The 25,674-nt window shown below is 38.9% G+C and overlaps 1 protein-coding gene across 11 annotated transcripts in view; it reads left to right on the plus strand.

Moving 5' to 3' along the window:
• SCMH1 (Scm polycomb group protein homolog 1) overlaps nt 1-25,674 on the plus strand; it is a 217,030-nt gene that overhangs the window by 51,704 nt on the left and 139,652 nt on the right. For 6 of the 11 annotated variants that reach the window (XM_055094628.2, XM_063608314.1, XM_063608321.1 and 3 more), the window contains one exon: nt 3,461-3,590. The exons of 3 other annotated variants lie outside the window; for them this stretch is intronic. In XM_055094628.2, coding sequence (XP_054950603.1) covers nt 3,578-3,590 — 13 coding nt within the window. In that variant the 5' untranslated portion in view covers nt 3,461-3,577. Of the gene's footprint in view, nt 1-3,460; nt 3,591-25,674 lie in introns of those variants that run through there. 2 more of the 11 variants (XM_063608312.1, XM_063608318.1) reach the window with 2 other exon arrangements.

Genomic DNA, 25,674 nt, shown 5'->3' on the forward strand with positions numbered 1-25,674 from the left:
AGATGTATAGTTACTACAAAGCAAGTGGAGCAGGGGGACACCAAAGAGATATGCTCCATCTTCTTTGTTCACCTCTGCTACATGTAGGAGACAGGATTTATTGCTTTCTTTGAGAAAGAGATTGGCCAGTTTCCTTCCTCCCCCTTCTTCTGGTGGATCATTCCAGAAGAATATTACATCTCATCATAGTTATCTCCTAATAAAGTAAAAGTAAATGAAGGAGAGCTGGAGACAGAGAATCAGCTGAGATGTGCTGGAAATACTCGGCTGGGCGCGGTGGCTCGTGCCTTGTAATCCCAGCACTTTGGGAGGCCGAGGCGGGTGGATCACCTGAGGTCAGGAGTTCAAGACCAACCTGGCCAACATGATGAAACCCTGTCTCTACTAAAAATACAAAAAATTAGCCAGGCTTGGTGGCAGGCACCTCTAATCCCAGCTACTCAGGAGGCTGAGGCAGGAGAATCGCTGGAACCCGCGAGGCAGAGGTTGCAGTGAGCCAACATCATGCCACTGCACTCCAGCCTGAGCAACCAGAGTGAAACTCCGTCTCAAAACAAAGTAACAACAACAATAAAAAAAAACTTGTTAATGAGAGAGTGGCTGATCAGTGGCACATCACAGATGAATCCTCTGTCTCCTGCCTCCCTGTAGCTTGTCCTTCATCACCACAGTGAGCAGATGTTCTGCTCACAGCTTTTCCATTTTGATTTCTCTGCATATTGGCATAGTATTATGATTTATCTAAAACGGAGAGTTCTGTCTTTTCTTATTGAATTTTCAGAAGTATGTTTGATGCATCTTTTTTCTGTTTTCCAGTTTCCATTTCTAGGGGAAGTATTCCTCTCTTCCTGTTCTTTGAAATACTTAACACAATATCTGGCATGTAGTAAACACTTAAAATGATAGTTATATATTAATAATTTGACTGTTATTACTATACAGGTGATAATTTGTAACTAAGTTTTTAATTGTATCTTAATATATGAAGAATTCTACTTTTCCTTGCTTCAAGGGGTGGCCTGTTGTGATTGTTTTATTACATTTTGAAAGGATACTACCATAGCCTTACAGATCCTTCTACTACCTATTATACTTCTTTCAACGACTTCCAGAAATACGGAGTCATTACATTCTCCAGATCTGCACTATGCAATGAGTAGCCACAACCATGTATGTCTAATTAAATGTAAATTTAATAAAAATTAAATACAATTAAAAATGCACTCAGTTTGCACTAGCTACATTTCAAGTCCTAAATAGCCACATGTGGCTAGTGGCTACCCATTGGACAACAGGAATATTGAACATTTCCATCATTGCATTAAATTTTGAGAGGCTGAGGCTGGCAGATTCTTGAGGTCAGGAGTTCGAGACCAGCCTGGCCAACATGGCGAAACCCCATCTCTACTAAAAATACAAAAATTAGCCAAGCATGGCGGCACATGCCTATAATCCCAGCTACTCTGGAGGCACTGCTTTGGATATTAGTAGTCTATGCTCTTGTGCTCTTTTCTTAGAAATTGAAGAGGATATATTTTCTAGGGTGTTCCTAAGACTAATCTCTTAATGTTTCAGGGCTCTGAACATGCATTTTGAGGATTCACGTTACTGTTCTTATTCCAGCCCCTTAGTGCCATTACTATCTTTTGGAATAAATACAAGAACTTTCACGTCCTCCAAGAAGATTATACTACCATAAATTTTATTTTGTTTATTTTTATTTATTTATTTATTTTGAGACAGTGTTTCTGTTGCCCAGGCTGGAGTGCAGTGGTATGACCATAGCTCACTGCAGCCTCGACCTCCTGAGCTCAGGTGATCCTCCTGCCTTAACCTCCCAAGTAGCTGGAACTATAGGTGCACACACCACCACACCTGGCTAATTTTTATATATTTTTTTGTAGAGACAGGGTTTCACCATGTTTCTGAGTCTCAAACTCCTAGAGATGGGGGTCTCACTGTGTTGTCCAGGCTGGTCTCGAACTCTTGAGTTCAGGCGATTCCCCCCCACTTCAGCCTCCTAAAATACTGGGATTACAGGTGGTCCTCCTGCCTTAACCTCTTTACAAGTGTGAGCCACCACACCCAGCCATTAAGCACTTTCAAAGCCATTTTTTCATTTGTTATTTACAGCAGCCCAGTGAAGCAAGTAGCATTGGGATTATTATTCCCATTTTACTAATAAGAAAACTGAGATTCAGTTAAGTTACAGCCTAAAGTCTTTTTGTTTTTTGGGTTTTTTTTTTTTTTTGACCAAGTCTCACTCTGTCGCCCAGGTTGGAGTGCAGTGGCATGATCTCAGCTCACTGCAACCTCCGCCTCCTGGGTTCAAGTGATTCTGATGCCTCAGCCTCTCGAGTAGCCGGGATTACAAGCATGTGCCGCCATGCTTGGCTAATTTTTGTATTTTTAGTAGAGATGGGGTTTCGCCATGTTGGCCAGGCTGGTCTCGAACTCCTGACCTCAAGCATCCGTCAGCCTCAGCCTTTCAAAGTGCTGGGACTACAGACGTGAGCCACCGTGTCTGGCCATGTTACCTGCCTAACGTCTTAAAGGGAAAATAAACATTAAGGCAAAATAGAGGAGATTCAGATCAGGGTAAAATTTTAACATCAAATTCAGTATTTTTTGTTTTGTTTTTACTTTGTTTTTGTTCTACTTTACTCCCACTCCGACTGTAATAAAAGAGTGAAAGTTCTTTAGGGGAACTGAGGTACTCCCAAAGAATTGCTACAGTCCCATTTGTCCTGTGATCATGTGCTTGGGGTGCCATAACAGAATACCACAGACTGAGTGGCTTAAACAATAGAAATTTATATCCTCAAAGTTCTGGGGACTGGAAGTTCAGTGTCAGGATGCTAGCGGCAGAGGCTAGAGATGAGGTCTTTCTCCTTAGCTTATAGATGACACCTTCTCTCTGAGTCCTCATGTAGCATTTTTCTCTATGTGAGAGAAAGAGATATCTCTCATGTCTCATCCTTTTGTTTTAAAGAAACCAATTATATCAGATTAGGGCCTCACCTGTATGACTTTATTTAACCTTAATTACCTCCTTAAATGCCCTGTCTCCAAATGTAGTCACATTGGGGGTTAGGGCTTTAACGTATGAATTTGGGGGAGACACAGTTCAGCCCATAATACCATGTTAATGGGTTTTTAGTGTCTTTTGATATTCTGGCTTAACCTGGTTAGCTGGAAACTAAATTTAGTATTTGAATGGGACCAAATGTAGCAAATATCTGTATTCTTTATTTCTGTGAATATAGAGGCTTAATTAAATTCAACCTGTGGTACTTGCTGTAAGGTACTTTGCAACTCCAAGATATTCTAATAGCAAAAAATCTGTATCTAAATTTCCTACTTTTCTTATAATGTAGCCTAATTGTTAATAATTAGAGATCTCAGTACTTTACAGGTAATAAATGTTCTTCTCCTTCCTCCCCACCTACCTTTTTTACAGATGGAGAAATTAGCATACAAAGAAACTGACTTGTCAGAAGTCAGAGCAAGGTATTGGTGGATCCAGGGATAAATCCCAAACTTCTTAACCCCTAGACCGGTTTTTAGTCCATTGACTATGCAGCCTAATGGTAAGTATCTTTTTACCCTATCGTGGAGGTAAGAGGGATTAAGAGACCTAGCAAGGACTGGCTTTAAGGAATTCCTCACGAATAATTAGACTACTCGTTATCCTTTTCTTTATAGCCATGATGTCATTTTTGTCATTGGCATGAATTTTCCAGATTGGGAGAGGAGGTCTGAAGTTTTGCTTTTTAAATACTTAAAAATATTTCTCGGTGGCTCATGCCTGTAATTCCAACACTCTGGGAAGCCAAGGTGGGCGGATCACCTGAAGTCAGGAGTTCGAGACCAACATGGAGAAACCCCATTTCTACTAAAAATACAAAACTGGTGGGCATGGTGGCTCATGCCTGTAATCCCAGCTACTTGGGAGGCTGAGACAGGAGAATTGCTTGAACCCGGGAGGCGGAGGTTGCTGTAAGCCGAGATCTCACCATTGCACTCCAGCCTGGGCAACAAGAGCAAAACTCCATCTCAAAAAAAAAAAAAAAATCTGTAACAGTTTGGCTACATGAGAAATAATTATTAAGAAAGGAAACTATTATTTAATGAATTTGTTCACTGTGTCCAACAGAAATACAATGCAAGCCACTTATGTAGTTTAAAGTTTTGTAGTAGCCACATTTAGAAAGGTAAAAAGAAGAAGGGGCATGGGGGCTCACACCTGTAATCCCGGCATTTTGGGAGGCTAAAGTGGGCCAATTGCTTGAGCCCAGGAATTGGAGACCAGCCTGGGCAACATGGCAAAACCCCATCTCTACAAAGAATACAGAAGAGTAGCCAGTCGTGGCGGTGTGAGCCTGTAGTTCCAGCTACTAGGGAGGTTATAACACTTTATCACACTTATGTAACTCTCTGTCTTCTAGACTAAGAGAGGGTGCCTTGTTGTTTTTTTAATCCTTATTACCTAGCACAGGGCTGGAACTTAGGTAGTCAATGAATTTTTCGTTTGAAGCATGAATAAATGCAGTTTCAGTATGGAAATAGCAAAGATTTTAAGAGTGTTATTTTGAAAATAGTAAGTTGGAAATGGAATTTAAATGTCAAATTGAACAAGATTTAAGAGGAAGCTACTCTCTTTAAACCCATAATATTGCATTCATTGATTCATTTTATTGACCTAGATATGTGAGATAGTAAGGAGAATAAGACATAATCTTTACTGACAAATAGTTCATAATTAAGATATACATGTGATCAAACACAAATACACACATAAGATATAGATAGTTGCTACTATAATATCTCAGCTCCCATAATATTGTTTGATGCTTAGTGAAAGAATTTCAAGGCTGAATAGGGTCTTAGAAGTTTATCTAGTTATCTCCCTTTACAACCTGTGAATTTTCTCTCAGCTTGGAAAAGTTTCAGCATCTTTGGTGAAAAGTGGTCATTCAGCCTTTCTGCTTGTACATTTTAGTGTATAACCAATCCTCCACAGGACAATACTCATTGCCAGAAAGTCTCTCTCTGACATCTGCTTCCCTGTAGTGAATGCTTTGTCGAATGCCTCCAATCAAAAGACTACATTTTGTGAAATCCCTGCTGAGCATTCCAGTAGCATGTAAGCTAGAACAGGGGTCTTTTATCTGATTTGTTTAGTGATATATCTCCAGTGCCTAGAATAATGACTGACAAACAGTGGTAATAAATATTTGTTGAATGAATGAATCTAAACATAAGCAGGATTTAGAGCATTATTTCAATTCAGTTTTTTAATTGTCAGATTTACTCCCTTTGTGGACTATTACATATCTTTCATTGCTGTTTCCTGATCAGTTCTTTGCCTGTATGGCATAGTTTAACTTATTGAGCCCTACATTTTTCATCTGTAAAAAGTTATTGATAATACCTGAGATGGAATATATGAAAATGCCTGACACTCGGCCTGGTATATATAGTAATGGTAAGTATTAGTTGAATCTGAAATGGAATCAGTGCAGCAACCTCTGAGCCTCCCCTGACCCTGACATCCCAGGAATGCAAGTTTATTTTTTAAAATTAATTAATTTCAAGAAGTATACATAACAAAGAATTTACCATTTTAATAATATTTTAGTGTACAGTTCAGTGACACTAAAGACATTCACATTGTTGTGCACCCATCACCACCATCAATCTCTAGAACTTTTTTCATCTTGCAGAACTGAAACTGTACCCATTAAAAATGGTAAGTTCATTTTTAATGTTAGCTTAGGTAAAGCATGACTGAACTGGTAAATCTGTAGTAGAAAAAATAATACATTCTAAAACTAAATATAAATGACATATTATCTGCAGTTTTAAATGATCTGTTTTCAGTTATTGTTTATTAATATGAATAATTGATATCTTACCATGTGACTTCTAGGTATCATTCTCTATGTCACAGTTGTTTTGATGAGTGTGCATTGAAATACTGACTTTTTAATATGGGTAATTTTTCTCTCATTGCATAACTTTCTGCATTTAGTAAAAAGACAACTTTTTTTTTTTTCTTTTGACTGCTTGCTGTGTGCCAAACTCTAGGAATACTGATTGGCTTAAGATTATTTAGCTCTGACACTCTGACAGGCATAAATGTAGGAGGTGGCACTACTACTTTGCTTAGGGCTGTCACCAGAAAGCTGTTACAAAATAATATTTGTCCTGGACTGTGAGGAATAAATAGGAATTTCCCAAATAGAGAAAAGGGGAAGGTCCAGAGGTATGAAAGAGTATGAGTTTGGATGCAGTTTACAGTTGTATGAGCTTGGAAAGAGTATATGTTTGGATACAGTTTAGGGATTGATCCTTGAAGAGTTTTAAATGGGGTAGTGACATGTTTTATCTTATTTGTATTTTAGAAAAATAATGCTGATGTATGATTGGAAAACAGTGAGAACAAAGGAATTAAATAACTGTTTTTATTGGTCAACGTGAGAGATAATGAAATCCTAAACTCTGAATGGGGCAGGGGAGATTAAAGAGAGATGGTTATTTTAGAGATACAACTGACAGAATTGGATAACCAGTTGGATTTGGAGGGCAAGAGGGATTACAGGTTTCTGATTTGTTATGTTAACTGGAATAGGGACTGCCAGAGTAGAAAGATATAAACTGATTATTAAATAGTACCTATGTATTATAATTTACTCTGAAACATGGCCATTATTCTTAGAACACTTTGAAAAAATGATAGGTGACTAGCTCCTTTTTTAATGTGTAGAATTCTATCAGATGCTGTATTCTCTTTATTTTGGGACAGTTGCCTGATTCAGGGACAGTTACCTGATTCACTGAGTAGTTTATGGCAGTACTTAAAAATTACACATTTTGTAATGCATTTGTTTCTTTTTCTTTAGTGCTGCTTTCCATGTTTCAGTAGTTTGTACCAAGAGTCTATTTCTTCCTAGAAGTTCCTTTTTCATTGTTTTTTTTTGTTTGTTTTTGTCTTTTTTTGTTTTTAAGACAGAGTCTTGCTCTGTTCCCCAGGCTGGAATGCAATGACGTAATCCTGGCTCACTGAAGCCTGGACTTCCTGGGCTCAAGCAATCCTCCCATCGCAGCCCCTTGAGTAGCTGAAATCACAGGTTCCACGCCTAGCTAATTTTTTAATTTTTTTGTAGAGACGAGGTCTCACTATGTTGCTGAGACTGTTCTAGAACTCCTGGGCTCAATGAATCTTCCTGCCTTGGCCTCCCAAAGTACTGGGATAACAGGCATGGGCCACCGAACTTTCTGAACTATTTGATGCCTTTCTGCCCTTAACTGTTTGTTATTTTGTTCATTTTGCTGCATAATTGAGTATGGATTTTGTTTTCTTTTTTATTATTATACTTTAAGTTTTAGGGTATATGTGCACAACGTGCAGGTTAGTTACATATGTATACATGTGCCATGTTGGTATGCTGCACCCATTAACTCGTCATTCAACATTAGGTATATCTCCTAATGCTATCCCTCCCCTCTCCCCCCATCCCACAACAGGCCCCGGTGTGTGATGTTCCCCTTCCTGTGTCCATGTGTTCTCATTGTTCAATTCCCACCTATGAGTGAGAACATGCGGTGTTTGGTTTTTTGTCCTTGCGATAGTTTGTTGAGGATGATGGTTTCCAGCTTCATCCATGTCCCTACAAAGGACATGAACTCATCATTTTTATGGCTGCATAGTATTCCATGGTGTATATGTGCCACATTTTCTTAATCCAGTCTATCATTGATGGACATTTGGGTTGGTTCCAAGTCTTTGCTATTATGAATAGTGCCACAATAAACATACGTGTGCATGTGTCTTTATAGCAGCATGATTTATAATCCTTTGGGTATATGCCCAGTAGTGGGATGGCTGGGTCAAATGGTATTTCTAGTTCTAGATCCCTGAGGAATCGCCACACTGACTTCCACAAGGGTTGAACTAGTTTACAGTCCCACCAACAGTGTAAAAGTGTTCCTATTTCTCCACATCTGCTCCAGCACCTGTTGTTTCCTGACTTTTTAATGATTGCCATTCTAACTGGTGTGAGATGGTATCTCATTGTGGTTTTGATTTGCATTTTTCTGATGGCCAGTGATGAGCATTTTTTCATGTGTCTTTTGGCTGCATAAATGTCTTCTTTTGAGAAGTGTCTGTTCATATCCTTGGCCCACTTTTTGATGGGGTTGTTTGTTTTTTTCTTGTAAATTTGTTTTGAGTTCATTGTTGATTCTGGATACTAACCCTTTGTCAGATGAGTAGATTGCAAAAATTTTCTCCCATTCTGTAGGTTGCCTGTTCACTCTGATGGTAGTTTCTTTTGCTGTGCAGAAGCTCTTTAGTTTAATTAGATCCCATTTGTCAATTTTGGCTTTTGTTGCCATTGCTTTTGGTGTTTTAGACATGAAGTCCTAGCCCATGCCTGTGTCCCGAATGGTATTGCCTAGGTTTTCTTCTAGGGTTTTTATGGGTTTAGGTCTAACATTTAAGTCTTTAATCCATCTTGAATTAATTTTTGTATAAGGTGTAAGGAAGGGATCCAGTTTCAGGTTTCTACATATGGCTAGCCAGTTTTCCCAGCACCGTTTATTAAATAGGGAATCGTTTCCCCATTTCTTATTTTTGTCAGATTTGCCAAAGATCAGATGGTTGTAGATATGCGGCGTTATTTCTGAGGGCTCTATTCTGTTCCATTGGTCTATATCTCTGTTTTGGTATCACTACCATGCTGTTTTGGTTACTGTAGCCTTGTAGTATCATTTGAAGTCAGGTAGCGTGATGCCTCCAGGTTTGTTCTTTTGGCTTAGGATTGACTTGGCAATGTGGGCTCTTTTTTGGTTCCATGTGAACTTTAAGGTAGTTTTTTCCAATTCTGTGAAGAAAGTCATTGGTAGCTTGTTGGGGATGGCATTGAATCTATAAATTACCTTGGGCAGTATGGCCATTTTCATGATATTGATTCTTCCTACCCATGAGCATGGAATGTTCTTCCATTTGTTTGTGTCCTCTTTTATTTCCTTGAGCAGTGGTTTGTAGTTCTCCTTAAAAAGGTCCTTCACGTCCCTTGTAAGTTGGATTCCTAGGTATTTTATTCTCTTTGAAGCAATTGTGAATGGGAGTTCACTCATGATTTGGCTCTCTGTTTGTCTGTTATTGGTGTATAAGAATGCTTTTGATTTTTGCACATCGATTTTCTATCCTGAGACTTTGCTGAAGTTGCCTATCAGCTTAACGATGGGGTTTTCTAGATATACAATCATGTCGTCTGCAAACAGGGACAATTTGACTTCCTCTTTTCCTAATTGAATACCCTTTATTTCCTTCTCCTGTCTGATTGCCCTGGCCACAACTTCCAACACTATGTTGAATAGGAGTGGTGAGAGAGGGCATCCCTGTCTTGTGCCAGTTTTCAAAGGGAATGCTTCCAGTGTTGGCCCATTCAGTATGATATTGGCTGTGGGTTTGTCATAGATAGCTCTTACTATTTTGAGATATGTCCCATCAATACCTAATTTATTGAGAGTTTTTAGCATGAAGGGTTGTTGAATTTTGTCAAAGGCCTTTTCTGCATCTATTGAGATAATCATGTGGTTTTTGTCGTTGGTTCTGTTTATATGCTGGATTACATTTATTGATTTGCATATGTTGAACCAGCCTTGCATCCCAGGGATGAAGCCCACTTGATCATAGTGGATAAGCTTTTTGATGTGCTGCTGGATTCGGTTTGCCAGTGTTTTATTGAGGATTTTTGCATCAATATTCATCAGGGATATTGGTCTAAAATTCTCTTTTTTTGTTGTGTCTCTGCCAGGCTTTGGTATCAGGATGATGCTGGCCTCATAAAATGAGTTAGGGAGGATTCCTTCTTTTTCTGTTGATTGGAATAGTTTCAGAAGGAATGGTACCAGGTCCTCCTTGTACATCTGGTAGAATTCGGCTGTGAATCCATCTGGTTCAGGACTTTTTTTCGTTGGTAAGCTATTAATTATCGCCTCAATTTCAGAGCCTGTTATTGGTCTATTCAGAGATTCAACTTCTTCCTGGTTTAGTCTTGGGAGGGTGTATGTGTCGAGGAATTTATCCATTTCTTCTAGATATCCTAGTTTATTTGCGTAGAGGTGTTTATAGTATTCTCTGATGGTAGTTTGTGTTTTTGCAGGATTGGTGGTGATATCCCCTTTATCATTTTTTATTGCATCTATTTGATTCTTCGCTCTTTTCTTATTAGTCTTGCTAGCGGTCTATCCATTTTGTTGATCTTTTCAAAAAACCAGCTCCTGGATTCATTGATTTTTTTGAAGGGTTTTTTGTGTCTCTATTTCCTTCAGTTCTGCTCTGATGTTAGTTATTTCTTGCCTTCTGCTAACTTTTGAATGTGTTTGCTCTTGCTTTCTCTAGTTCTTTTAATTTTGGATCTTTCCTGCTGTCTCTTGTGGGCATTTAGTGCTGTAAATTTCCCTCTACATACTGCTTTGAATGTGTCCCAGAGATTCTGGTATGTTGTGTCTTTGTTCTCATTGGTTTCAAAGAACATCTTTATTTCTGCCTTCATTTCGTTATGTACCCAGTAGTCATTCAGGAGCAGGTTGTTCAGTTTCCATGTAGTTGAGCGGTTTTGAGTGAGTTTCTTAATCCTGAGTTCTTGTTTGATTGCACTGTGGTCTGAGAGACAGTTTGTTATAATTTCTGATCTTTTACATTTGCTGAGGAGTGCTTTACTTCTAACTATGTGGTCAATTTTGGAATAAGTGCGGTGTGGTGCTGAGAAGAACGTATATTCTGTTGATTTGGGGTGGGGAGTTCTGCAGATGTCTGTTAGGTCTGCTTGGTGTAGAGCTGAGCTCAATTCCTGGATATCCTTGTTAACTTTCTGTCTTGTTGATCTGTCTAATGTTGACAGTGGGGTGTTAAAGTCTCCCATTATTATTGTGTGGGAGTCTAAGTCTCTTTGTAGGTCTCTAAGGACTTGCTTTATGAATCTGGGTGCTCCTGTATTGGGTGCATATATATTTAGGATAGTTAGCTCTTCTTGTTGAATTGAACCCTTTACTATTATGTAATGGCCTTCTTTGTCTCTTTTGATCTTTGTTGGTTTAAAGTCTGTTTTATCAGAGACTAGGATTGCAACCGCTGCCTTTTTTTGTTTTTCATTTGCTCAGTAGATCTTCCTCCATCCCTTTATTTTGAGCCTATGTGTGTCTCTGCATGTGAGATGGGTCTCCTGAATACAGCACACTGATGGGTCTTGACTCTTTATCCAATTTGCCAGTCTGTGTCTTTTATTTGGAGCATTTAGCCCATTTACATTTAAGGTTAATACTGTTATGTGTGAATTTGATCCTGTCATTATGATGTTAGCTGGTTATTTTGCTCGTTAGTTGATGCAGTTTCTTCCTAGCCTCGATGGTCTTTACAATTTGGTATGTTTTTGCAGTGGCTGGTACCGGTTGTTCCTTTCCGTGTTTAGTGCTTCCTTCAGGAGCTCTTTTAGGGCAGTCCTGGTGGTGACAAAATCTCTCAGCATTTGCTTGTCTGTAAAGGATTTTATTTCTCCTTCACTTACGAAGCTTAGTTTGGCTGGATATGAAATTCTGCGTTGAAAATTCTTTTCTTTAAGAATGTTGAATATTGGTCCCTGCTCTCTTCTGGCTTGTGGAGTTTCTGCCGAGAGAACAGCTGTTAGTCTGATGGGCTTCCCTTTGTGGGTAACCCAACCTTTCTCTCTGGCTGCCATTAACAATTTTTCCTTCATTTCAGCTTTGGTGAATCTGACAATTATGTGTCTTGGAGTTGCTCTTCTCGAGGAGTATGTTTGTGGCATTCTCTGTATTTCCTGAATTTGAATGCTGGCCTGCCTTGCTAATTGGAGAAGTTCTCCTGGATAATATCCTGAAGAGTGTTTTCCAACTTGGTTCCATTCTCCCCATCACTTTCAGGTACACCAATCAGACGTAGATTTGGTCTTTTCACATAGTCCCATATTTCTTGGAGGCTGTGTTTGTTTCTTTTTATTCTTTTTTCTCTAAACTTGTCTTCTGACTTCATTTCATTCATTTGATTTTCCATCACTGGTACCCTTTCTTCCAGTTGATCGAATCGGCTACTGAGGCTTGTGCATTCGTCACGTAGTTCTCATGCCATGGTTTTCAGCTCCATCAGGTCCTTTAAGGACTTCTCTGCATTGGTTATTCTAGTTAGCCATTCGTCTAATTTTTTTCAAGGTTTTTAACTTCTTTGCCATGGGTTCGAACTTCCTCCTTTAGCTCGGAGTAGTTTGATCGTCTGAAGCCTTCTTCTCTCAACTCATCAAAGTCATTCTCTGTCCAGCTTTGTTCCATTGCTGGTGGGGAGCTGTGTTCCTTTGGAGGAGGAGAGGCGCTCTGATTTTTAGAGTTTCCAGTTTTTCTGCTCTGTTTTTTCCCCATCTTTGTGGTTTTATCTACCTTTAGTCTTTGATGATGGTGACGTACAGATGGGGTTTTGGTGTGGATGTCCTTTCTGTTTGTTAGTTTTCCTTCTAACAGTCAGGACCCTCAGCTGCAGGTCTATTGGAGTTTGCTGGAGGTCCACTCCAGACCCTGTTTGCCTGGGTATCAGCAGCGGAGGCTGCAGAACAGCGGATATTGGTGAACAGCAAATGTTGCTGCCTGATAGTTCCTCTGGAAGTTTTGTCTCAGAGGAGTACCTGGCCATGTGAGGTGTCAGTCTGCCCCTACTGGGGGGTGCCTCCCAGTTAGGCTACTTGGGTGTCAGGGACCCACTTGAGGAGGGAGTCTGTCCATTCTCAGATTTCCAGCTGTGAGCTGGGAGAACCACTACTCTCTTCAAAGCTGTCAGACGGACATTTAAGTCTGCAGAGGATTCTGCTGCCTTTTGTTTGGCTATGCCCTGCCCTGAGAGGTGGAGTCTACAGAGGCAGGCAGGCCTCCTTGAGCTGCGGTAGGCTCCACCCAGTTCGAGCTTCCTGGCCCCTTTTTTTACTTACTCAAGCCTCAGCAATGGCGGGCGCCCCTCCCCCAGCCTCGCTGCCACCTTGCAGTTTGATCTCAGACTGCTGTGCTAGCAATGAGCGAGGCTCCGTGGGCATAGGACCCTCCGAGCCAGGCGCGGGATATAATCTCCTGGTGTGCCGTTTGCTAAGACCATTGGAAAAGCGCAGTATTAGGATGGGAGTGACCCGATTTTCCAGGTGCCGTCTGTCACCCCTTTCTTTGACTAGGAAAGGGAATTCCCTGACCCCTTGCACTTCCCAGGTGAGGCGATGCCTCGCCCTGCTTCGGCTCATGCTCAGTGCGCTGCACCCACTCTCTTGCACCCGCTGTCTGACATTCCCCTGTGAGATGAACCCGGTACCTCAGTTGGAAATGCAGAAATCACCGGTCTTCTGCGTCGCTCATGCTGGGAGCTGTAGACTGGAGCTGTTCCTATTCGGCCATCTTGGCGCCACCCCCCGGATTTTGTTTTCTTTACTGGAATACTTCCTCTTTTCTCCTCTTTCTTTCCATCTTTTTGTTTGTTTGTTTGTTTGTTTTGAGACAAGTCTTGCTCTGTTGCCCAGGCTAGACTAATTTTTCTAAATTGCATTGGTTGCTTTTGAATATTGTTTTACTGTTGATCTTTCAGCCTGGTTTCTATTTGTTGTGGCTTCCTTGAACCAATTTTGTGTATACTGGTAGCTCACCTTTACTTAAGCAATAGAGTACTAAAAACTAGTATATAAATGGAATATATATTGTATATTTAATTTTTAAGAATATATGTTTTCTAATTATGACAATTTTTAAACATAAAATTAATCATGATCCCCTAATATATTTGTCAGTAATTTTAAAGCCTAATCTAGTTTTTAATCTTTACTGATGATTCAGAGGAAAACAAGCATAGCAGGCTACTAGAAAGACAGGGGATGTAAAAACCAGGAGAGAAGGCAAACACTTGGAGTGGGACACTGGCCAATGTTGCTGCAATGTAATAGAAAAGGGAGAAGTCATAACACATAAGATTAGAGAGGTGGCATGAGTCCAATCACACATGGCTTTGTAAAGCGCCCTTAACTGAGTATGAAGCTATTGGAGGTCCTTCAGGAGAGAAATGACCTTATCTGTTTTATGTTTTAAAATACTCACTCTGACCTAGTATTAGGGTTCTCCCCCAAAACAGAAACAATGGGAGCTGTGTAGGTAGGTAAAGAGAGAGATTTATTGTGGAAATTGGCTCACAGGATTATAGAGGCTGAGAAATCCCATTATATACTATCTGTAAGCTGGTGCCATAATTTAGTCTGAGTCCAAAGACCTGAGAATCAGGGAGCTGACGGTGTAACTCCTCCTTCAATGCCAAAGACCTGAAAACCAGTGGGGAAGGCAGAGGGTACTGGAGGCTCAAGAACTAGGAGCTCCAGTGTCCAAGGGCAGGAGAAGATGGATGTCCTAGCTCAAGAAACGAGATAATTCACTCTTCCTTCACCTTTATGTGCTATTTGGACCCTCAGTGGATTGGATAATGCCCACACACATTGGTGAGGGCAATCTTTACTCAGTCTGCTGATTCAAATGTTAATCTCTTCAATAAATACCACCACAGATACACTCAGAAATAATGTTTACCAGCTATTTGGGCGTCCCTTAGCCCAGTTAAGTTGACACATAAAGTTAACCATCACAAGTACTCGTTTTCAACTCGGCATCCATATGTATTTCCTTAAGCCATACTTGATCTCCAAATGAAGACAGTAACAAGGTCATTATTCTACCTAACATAAAAAGCTATCCTGCATACAACCGAAAACACACTAGCCCCTTCCCCAGGGGAGTGAAGTTCTTCAGTGATGTTTACTCTTCTCCTGATAGCCTGTAACTTAAATATTATGATGTAAAATTAACAATACTTAGATATTGATATAAAGTCAATACAACTTTTGTTACATGATAAAACAAGACAGGAAAGAAAGCAAAGATATTTGCTTAATATGTGTGTATATACACACAAACATTCATAATGAAATAAGGAGAAAATACTTAGAACAATTACAGTTCTTGTTTCTGTAACTGGTCACATGGTTATTGCTGGTATTTATAACTTATCTATTCAATTTTTTTTTTCTTTTTTGCCTTCTGCAAGAACCTCATGATTCTTTACCCAGCAGGGTGACCCAAAGGTTTGGCCCATTTGTAGTTCTGCCTGGATTGCATTTTTGTAGTTATCCATTGGCCCTAATCACAACGTGGAGTAATACTGAGAAACACCCTAAGGTATCTCCTGTACTGTAGACATACTCTTCAATTCTTCCATTGTGGAGTAGTTCAGTTTCTCCTTGATAGTCCAGATGAATCACCTCAGCCAACAACACCACAACTCCCTCTTTACCTGTTGACTCAGAGGCACGAGGAGCCCAGAGTAGCTGGGTGGCAGTCTTTAAAAAAAAAAAAAAAAATTGGAGACTTTTTTGGTTTTGTCTGTTATTATTTTTTAATTGAAACATAATTGTACATATTTATTGGGTACAGTGTGATATTTCAATACATGTACACAATGTGTAATGATCGAATTGGTAATTAGTATATCAATCCCTTCAAACATTAATCATTTATTTGTGTTGGGAGCATTCAGAAATATGCTCTTCTTGCTATTTGAAAATACATAATAAGTTCTCATTAATTATAGTCACTCTATAGTGCTATAGAACACTATAACTTATTTCTTTTATTTAGCTGTACTTTTATATTTGTCCCCCTACCTCCCCTTCCTTCCCTTTAGTAACCACTATTCTGTCTACTATGAGGTCAACTTTTTTAGCTTCCACATATGACCAAAAACATGTGGTATTTCTTTCTGTGCCTGGCTTATTTCATTAACCTGATGTTCTACAAGCTAATCCATGTTGCCACAAATTACAAAATTTCATTATTTTTATAGCTAAATAGTATCCCATTATTTATATATACCATATTTTCTTTATCTATTTATCTAATGATGGACACTTTGGTTGATCCCATATCTTGACTATTATGAATAGTGCTGCAATGAACATGGGAGTGCAGATAACTCTTCGACATACTGATTTCCTTTCCTATGGATATATACCCAGTATTGGAATTGCTGGATCATATGGTAGTATTCTTTTCAGATTTTTGAGGAACCTTCATCCTGTTTTCCATAATAGCTGTACTAATTTACAATACCACCAACAGTGAATAAGAGTTCCCCTTTCTCCACATTTTTGTCAGCATTTATTTTTGTCTTTTTACTAGTAGCCACTGTAACTAGGGTAAGATGATATTTCATTGTGGTTTTGATTTGCATTTCCCTGATGATTAGTGATGTTGAGCATTTTTCATATACCTGTTAGCCATTTCTATGTCTTCTTTTGAGAGATACCTATTCAGCTCATTTTGTTTATGTTTAAATCAGATTATTTGTTGTTTTGTGTTTTGGGGGGGAGTTTTTTGTTTTTTGCTGTTGTTTGAGCTCCCTGCATGTTCTGGATATTAATCCCTTATTGGATGAATAGCTTACATATATTTCTCCCATTCTGTACTCTTTTCCCTCTGTTGATTGTTTCCTTTGCTGTGCAGAAGCTTTTTAGTTTGATATAATCTCGTGATGTCTAATTGTGTAATTTTGCTTTTGTTGCCTATGCTTTTGAGGTCTTCTCCATAAAATCTTTGCGCAGATCAATGTCTTGAAGCATTTCTCCTACATTTTTTTTCTAGTAGTTTTATAGTTTCAGGCCTTCATTTAAGTCTTGATCTGTTTTTAGTTGATTTTTGTACATGATGAGAGATAGGGGTCTAGTTTTATTTTTCTGCATATGGATATCCAGTTTTCCCAGCACTATTTATTGAGGAGACTGTCCCTTCCCCAGTGAATGTTCTTGATGCCTTTCTCAAAAATCAGTTGGCTGTAAATACATGGATTTATTTGTGGGTTCTCTATTCTGGGTTCCATTGGTATATATGTGTGTTCTTATGCCAGTACTGTGGTGTTTTGTTTACCTTATCTTTGTAATATATTTTGAAATCCAGTAATGTGATGCCTCCAGCTTTGTTCTTTTTTGCTCAGGTTTGCTTTGGCTATTCAGAGACTTTAATGGTTCCATACAAATTTTAGGGTTTTTTTTTTCTATTCTTGTGAAGAATGTCATTGGTATTTTGATAGGGATTGCATTGAATCTATAGATGACTTTTGGTAGTATGGTCATTTTAACAATATTAAGCCTTCCAATCCATGAACATGAGATATCTTTCTATTTTTTGGTGTCCTCTTCGATTTCTTTCATCAATGTTCTGTAGTTTCCCTTGTAGAGATCTTTCACCTCCTTGGATAAATTTATTCGTAGGGTTTTTTTTATAGCTATTGTAAATGAGATTACTTTCTTGATTTCTTTTTTACTAGTTCATTGTTGGTTCAGTGCTACTGATTTTTATATGTTGATTTTGTGTCCTGCAGCTTTCCTGAATTTGTTTATCAGTTCTAAGAATTTTTTGGTACAGCGTTTTTTGTTTTTTTTTTTTTTGAGATGAAGTCTTGCTCTGTCGCCCAGGCTGGAGTGCAGTGGTATGAACATGGCTCACTGCAGCCTTAACCTCTCAAAAGATCCTCCCACCTCAGCCTCCAAGTATTTGGGACCACAGGCATGTGCCTCCATCCTGGCTAACTTTTTGTATTTTTTGTAGAGATGGGGTCTTGCCATGTTGCCCAGGTTGGTCTTGAAGTCCTGGGCTCAAGTGATACTTCTGTCTCACCCTCCCAAAGTGCTGGGATTACAGGCGTGAGCCACTGCGCCCAGCCATCTTTCCTCTTAATATTGCTTTTGCTGTATCCCATGGGCTTGGGTATGTTATGTTTCTATTTTCATTTGTTTCAAGAAACTTTAAAATTTTCTCCTTAATTTCTTCATTGACCCATTGGTTATTCAGAAACATGTTTAATTTGTTTCTTTTTCTACAATTTTGAAAGTTCCTCTTGTTATTGGTTTCTATTTTTATTCCATTGTGGTCTGAAATGATACTTGATATGATTTCAGTTCTCTTAAATTTGATGAGATTTACTTATGGTCTAATTTGGAGAATGCTTCATGTGCTTATGAAAATAATGTATATTATACAGCTGTTGGATGACAGTAAAAGTACTGTCACCTAGCTGGCACTGTAACTGCATCTTTTTTTTTTTTAATTTTTAATGTAGACGGGGTTTTACCACAAGGCCATTCCATAGTTCTGTCAAGCCAGCTGCTTCAGGATGATGCATGTTAAGATCATTAATTCCATGAGCATAAGCTTATTGCCACACTTCTTTGTGTGGCTTCTTGGTCAGAAGCAGTGCTGTCTGTAATGGTGGATAAGGGATTTTGTGAGTCTGCAGTTGGTAGTTTTGACAGTAGAATTGCATGCAGGGAAGGCAAATCAATATCCAGAGTAAATGTCTATTCCAGCTGGACAAAATGCTGTCCCTTCCATGAAGGAAGCAGTCCATTGTAATCAACCAGCCACTGGGTAGCTGGCTGATCACCCTGGGAAATAGTGCCATATCAGGGGTTCAATGTTGATCTCTGCTACTGGCAGATTGGGCACTCAGCAGTGGCCATTGCCAGACTGGCCTTGGTAAGTGGAAGTCCATGCTGCTGAACTTATGCATAATTTCTATGCAAATAAGTGATGGAGGTGCCATTTACTGGGTTGGGGAAGACAAAAAGTAACAAGATGACAGAGGATGGCCTTCTGTTTTAGTCATGTTAAGTTTTTAATATCTGATTGATAACCATGTAGTGATGGCCTATAGGTAGTTGTTTATGTGAATGTGTGTGGGATTCTAAGAATCCAGTTCTTGAAATGTGAATTTGGAAGTAATCTTAATGGAGTGGTGAGCAGACACACCCTATTTGAATGAGGAGATAGTATGGGGTAGTGAGGAGGCAATAACTGTGAGGTAGCAATAACTGTGAAGTAGTGAGGAGGCAATAACTGCAGATAACTCTTAAATTTTCCTGTGAAGGAGAGCAAAGAAATAGAGGGATATAATAGGAGGGATATGTGTGGGATTAAGAGAAGGATATGAGGTTTTGTTTATTTTAGGTTTTCATTGATAGGAAATAATAGAGCAGTAAGAATGCTGGTGGCAAATGATCTATTAGAAAGGAGGTACTTCATAGTAGGGTCAGCAATGTGGCAGAATAGGAAACTCCTGACTCTCCCTCCACCCATGAATGCACCAAATAAATATCTATTCATGGATCAGTTCTCTCTCAGAGAAAGTCAGAGACTAGTTGAAAGATTCCTACCCATGGGGCAACTGAGGAAACATCCTCATCGAATGGGTAGGAAAAACTGAAGCACGCTAGGGCCAGACCCCACCCTGGGCATTGTGCCATAAAATTGGGAAGGGAAGCCCCAGCATCCAACTTCTCCCCATGGAGAGGAGGGTTTTAACCCCACGTATAGCATCCTAACTTAAGATTCTTCATGGTCTGGCTCTTAATTCACCAACTCTGGGAGCAGAGGGGATTAGACATACGCAAGTCTTTCTAGACCACAGGAAAAAAGCCGCAGTTAGATATGGGCATTTAAGCACTTCAGGGCTTTCATCCCCCAGGAGCAATACATAGAAGGGACTTAAGAAATGAAGCTCCCTGTTTGCCCCCAGAAGGAGTTTATGACACACTATTCCAGCAGCTTCTTGTTTGTTTGGCTTCTAACTAACTTACATTGGGGGAGTTTAGGGGCAGTCAAATATTAACCTGCCACCAGCCTGGGAAGAGTTTGTCCACACATTGAGTCCCTCAGATTTCACAGCTTCCACCAAGGGTCTACATCCTAAAACTCTCAGCTCTGGGAGAAGAAGGGATTGGCCTATGCAGATCTCTAGACCTCTGCAGGAAAAAAGCAGCAGATTATATGGGTACAGAAGCACATCGCTGGACTTTATTCCCCAGGAGAAGTGCAGAGAAGGGGCTTAAAATGTAGCCCCCTGTTTTTCCCCAGAAGGGATTTATGACATACTCTTCTGGTGACTACTTGCCAGCCTGGCTTCCAACTAACTTGCATTGAGGAATTAAAGGGGTAGACAAATATTAACCTGACACCACCCTGATAGGCATATGTCCACACAACGAGTGTCCCAACTTTTACAGCTGTCTCGCAAAGGATTATATCCTAAACATCTTAGCTCTGGGAGCCAAGGGGACAAGGCATAGATGAGTTTTTCTAGATCACAGAACAATGGGGGTGGCTTTAAATAGGTATACAAATACCTTCAGAGGTTATACCTCCTCTGAGCAGTGAGCAGTGCAGAAAGGAAGTAGGAACATGTAGGTCCCATTTGTTCTCCAGAAGGGGCTTATAGCACACACTTCCAGCAGCTACTTGGCAGCCTTGCTTCTAATGAACTTACATTCGGGAGCTGATGGGAAAACAAACAGTAGCCCTCTAGCTAATCTCAGTGATAAATCCAAGGCTACTCATTCTTCCTGGAAGGAGTTTGGTCATGTCTCAAGTGCCACAACTTCTATAACTTCCACCCAAGGGACAAGCTTTGGGAGTCAGTGGAGCTTTGCATTCATGAGTAGCCTTAGACCACAGCAAACAAAAAGGTGGACGTACAGTAGGACCACTTCTACGAGCTTCTCCTCAGGATCAGAGGGTGCAACCTGAATTTGAGTACGGGTTTTTGCCACAGATCTTCTCCTTAGCTTAGTGCAGACAGAGAGTGGGACATAAATGCTCAGGCTCAGCTGTGAAGATAGAAGGAAATGGAAAACCCATTCAGCACCTCAACTTCTCCAGCTACATCTAGAGATTCTGGCTCCTACTCTACGGTATTGTGGGGGTATTGATGGAATGTGGTACATCCTAAGCTCGAGGGGACCATCAAAAAAGAGACAGCAGTCTGAATAAACACAGAGATTAGAGAGCACCTTAAAATTTTTGGCTGGATGGATTGGTGAGATCCTTCTCCTACAAGAGGCCAGTCTGACAAGTCTGGGAGAGGTTATATTCTTATGTAATGCATAGAAGCTAACACAAAAATCAAAGAACAGAGAATCTATTCCAAAAAAAAAAAAAAAAAAGACAAATCTCCACAAGTGAAATAGAGATATGTGATTTACCTGACAGAGAATCTAAGATAATGGTTATAAAGATGTTCACTGAAGTCAAAAGAACAATGAAATAACAAACTAAGAACTTTGACAAAGAGATAGAAAGTATAAATAGTACCAAATAGACATCAAAGATGTGAAAAATACTGTAACTGAACTAAAAAAATTCAATGGAGGTATTCAGCAGCAGATTCGATGAAGCAGAAGAAAGGATCGATGAAATCAAAGACAGGTCACTGAAAAAAATCCAATCTGAGCAAAAAGAAAAAAGAATGAAAAGGACAGTTTAAAGATAGTTTATGAGACCTGTGGGACACCATCAAGTGGACAACAAATGCATTATTGATATGTCAGAAAAAGAAGAAATAAAATATATTCAAAGAAATTATGTCAGAAAACTTCCCAAGCCTTATGTCAGAAAACTTCCCAAGCCTGGGGAAGGAGATAGAAAGCCAGATCCAGGAAGCCCAAAGAACACCAAATAAGATGAACCCAAAAAGATCCACACCAAGGCAAGTTATAATCAAATTCTAAGTTAGAGAGAGTTGAAAGCAGCAAGGGAAAAGTGAATTGTCATATGTAAGGGAACCACCCTAAGGCCAGCAGTGGATTTCACAGCAGAAACCTTACAGATCAGAAGAGAGTAGGATGATACATTCAAAACCCTGAAAGGAAAAAAAAAAAAAAAAAACACTGCCAGCAAAGCATACTATACCCAGCAATCCTGTCTTTCAAAAAACAAAGGGATGATCAAGACTTTCTCAAATAAAAACAGAATTTATCCCCACTAGACCAGCCTTACAAGAAATGCTAAAGGGAATTCAGAAGAGAATGTTAATCAGCAACGTGAAAACATATGAAAGTATAAAACTCACTGAAAGAGGAGATATTACAACTGACAACATAGAAATACAAAGGATCATGAAAGACTACTATGAACAGTTATAAGCCAACAAATTGGACAACCAGAAGAAATGAATACATTGCTAGAAATATGTAGCTTACCAAGACTGAATCACAAAGCAGTTGGAAATCTGAATAGTCCAGTTATGAGTAATGAGATTCAATCAGTAATTAAAAGTCTCCAATCAAAATAAAGCCTAGGACCTAATGGCATCATAGCCAAATTGTACCAGACACTTAAAGAAGAACCAATACCAGTCCTTTTCAAACTCTTCCAGAAAGTTGAAGAGGAGGGAATTCTTCAAAATTTATTTTATGAGGCCAGCAGTACCTTGATACCAAAGCCAGACAAAGATACAACAAGAGAAGAAGACTACATCTCCCTTCATCTGAATGGTAAGAAGAAAAAGAAGACTGCAGACCAATCTCACTGATGAACATGGATGCAAAAATCTTCAACAAAATACTAAGAAACCATATTCCGTAGTATATTAAAAGGATCATTCACCATGATTAAGTGGGATTTGCCCTTGGGATGTGATGGAAATGAATAAATGTGAGTCACCATGTAACAGAATGAAGGACAAAAATCACATGATCATCTAAATAGATGGAGAAAATGCATTTGACAAAATTCAACATCCTTTCATGATGAAAACTCTCAATATATTAGATATGGAAGGAATGTTCCTCAACACAATAAAGGCCATATATGACAAGCTCATAGCTAACATTGTACTCAGTGGTAAGAAGTTGAAGGCTTTTCCTATAAGATCTAGAACAAGACAAGGATGCCCACTCTTACCACTTCTGTTCAACATAGTACCAGAAGTCCTAGCCCGAGCAATTAGGCAAGAAAAAGAAATAAAAGGCATCCAAATAGGAAAGAGTGAAATGAAATTGTCTCTGTTTGCTGACAACATGATCTTACATATTGAAAATCTCAAAGACTGTACCAAAACACCATTTGAATTAGACAAATCCAAGTTGCAGGATACAAAATCAACTGACAAAAGTCAGTAGCATTTCTATACACTAACAGTGAACTTTCTGAAAAAGAAATTAAGAAAACAATCCCATTTACAATACCACTTACTTCTAAGTAAAATACTTAGAAGAAACTTTAACCAAGGAAGTGAAAGATCTATACACTGAGAACTGTAAGACACTGATGAAGGAAATTAAGGACATCACAAATAAGTGGAAAGATACCCAGTGTTTATGGATGGGAAGAATTAATATTGTGAAAATATTTATACCACCAGAAGAAATCTACAGATCTAATGCAACTGCCATCAAAATTCTAATGTCATTCTTCACAGAAGTAGAAAAAACAATGCTAAAATTAATGTGGGGGAGCCACAAAGGATCCCAAATAGCCAAACAATCTTGACCAAAAAGAGCAAAGCTGGAGACATCACACTACTGTATTGCAAAATTTATTACAAAGCTATAGCAATCAAAAAAGCATGATGCTGGCATAAAAACAGACAAGTCTACCAATGAAATAGGACAGAGAGCCCAGAAATAAACCCATGCATCTACAGTCAATTGCTTTTTGACAGGAACACACATTGAGGAAAGGACAATCTGTTCAAAAGGTGGTATTGGGAAAACTGGATATCCACATATAGAAGAATGAAAGTGGATCTTTATTTCACCCCTCATATGAGAATCAACTCAAAATGGAATAAAGACTTGAAACTATGAAACTGAAACTATAAAACTGCTAGAGGTCTGGACAGAGATTTCTTTGATATGAACCCAAAAGCATAAGCAATAAAAGCAAAAATAGACAAATGGAATTGCCTTAAAGTGAAAAGCTACTGCATAGAAAAGGAAACAAGGAAAGAGACAACACACAGATTGGGAGAAAATATTTGCAAATCATACACTGGAGAAGGGACTAATATCCGAAATATACTAGGAACTCAAACTACTCAGCAGCAAGGAAACAGCCCTGTTAAAAATAAGCAAAGGACTTGAATAGACATTTTTCAAAAGAAAACATATAAATGGGCCACAGATATATGAAAAAAGTCCAACATCTCTAATCATGAGAGAAATGCAAATGAAAACCACAGTGAGATACCCTATAGCCAACACTTTTTAGGTTGGCTCTTATCAAAAAGATGAAAGATAAATGTTGGCAAGGATTACAAGAAAAAGGAACATTTATACACTGTTACGGATATCACAAATTAGTACAGCCATTTTGAAAAACAGGATGGAGGTTCCTCAAAATACTGAAAATAGAATTACCATATGATGCATCAATCCCACTACTGGCTATATCCCCAAAGGAAATGAAAACAGTATGTTGAAGTTGAAGGGTAGCTTCATCTGCATGCCCGTATTCATTGCAGCACTATTCACAGTAGCCAAGATATGGGAATAACTTAAGTGTCCATCAATATATGAATGGATTTAAAAATGTGGTATATATACACAATGGAATACATTCTGCCTTAAAAAAGAGGAAATTCTGTCATTTTTGACAACGTGGATGAACCTAGAGGATGTAATGTTGAAGTCAGGCACAGAACGACAAATATCATATAATCTCACATGTAGAATCTAAACAAAGTCTAACTTATAGAGAAGTAGAGAGTAGAATGGTGATAACCAGAGGCTGGGAGGGGAGGGGTGAGTATAGAAAAAAGGGATACATTGGTCAACAGGTAGAAACTTATACTTAGATAGGAGGAGTAGTTCTGGTGTTCTGTTGCAGAGCATGTTGACTGTAGTTAATAATAATGTATTATGTATTTCAAAATAGCTAAAGAGAGAACTTTAAATGTTCTCACCACAAAGAAATTATAAATATTTAAAGTAATGGATATACTAATTGCTGTACTCTGGTGTGATCATTCCACAATGTGTACGTATATTGAAACATCACTTTATACCCCATAAATATGTAAAATTATTGTTGGCCAATTACAAATAAAAGCAAAAAAAATAAAGGGGATACTTGCAAGGTTTTTGAGAGGATGAGAGACTCTGAGACCTGCAGCTAAAATGGAGGGTTGGCTTTTGATAAAAACAGAGACACTTCATCCACAGTAACAGGAGAGAAGTCAGAAAAAATCATGAATGAATAGGTAATTTATTCACCAGACATTTAATGAGCACCTGTTACTATACTACTTACTGGGGATTCACCACTAAACAAGATCAAGTCTCTACCGTCATGAAATGAGTGGAAGGGTCTTACCCTTATTTCTGTTTTCTCAATGAATCCTGAATTAAAGTCATCCCCTAAGAGTGAAGTTGGGGAGAGTATATTTGGAGTTTGAGGAGAGAGAGAAAGATATGAATTTTTTTTTTTAGAAATTGGAAAATAAACATAGTGTAGAAATGTGGTATGATTTCTGGGTGGTGTAAAGTGGCATTTGAGAATTAGAGCTATGAGTTTAAAATGAGACCAATAAGCTTGCATATGTTTTTCTTCAGCACTAGTGAGCTGCTGGGGTAGGCACAGTATAGGTTGATACGTGATTTAACCAGATTTAGGATTGAGCCTTTAGTAGGTACGTTTGACAAAAAAGAGATGGGAAGGAGGAATTAAGAGTGTTTGCCAGAGAATGATGTTAATGAGGGACCATGGAGTCTGAGCTGGGCAAGAAATTAAGTAAAGACATGATAGGTGATTGATGGT

Source organism: Pan paniscus, chromosome 1, assembly GCF_029289425.2.
Source record: "Pan paniscus chromosome 1, NHGRI_mPanPan1-v2.0_pri, whole genome shotgun sequence".
Taxonomy (NCBI): domain Eukaryota; kingdom Metazoa; phylum Chordata; class Mammalia; order Primates; family Hominidae; genus Pan; species Pan paniscus.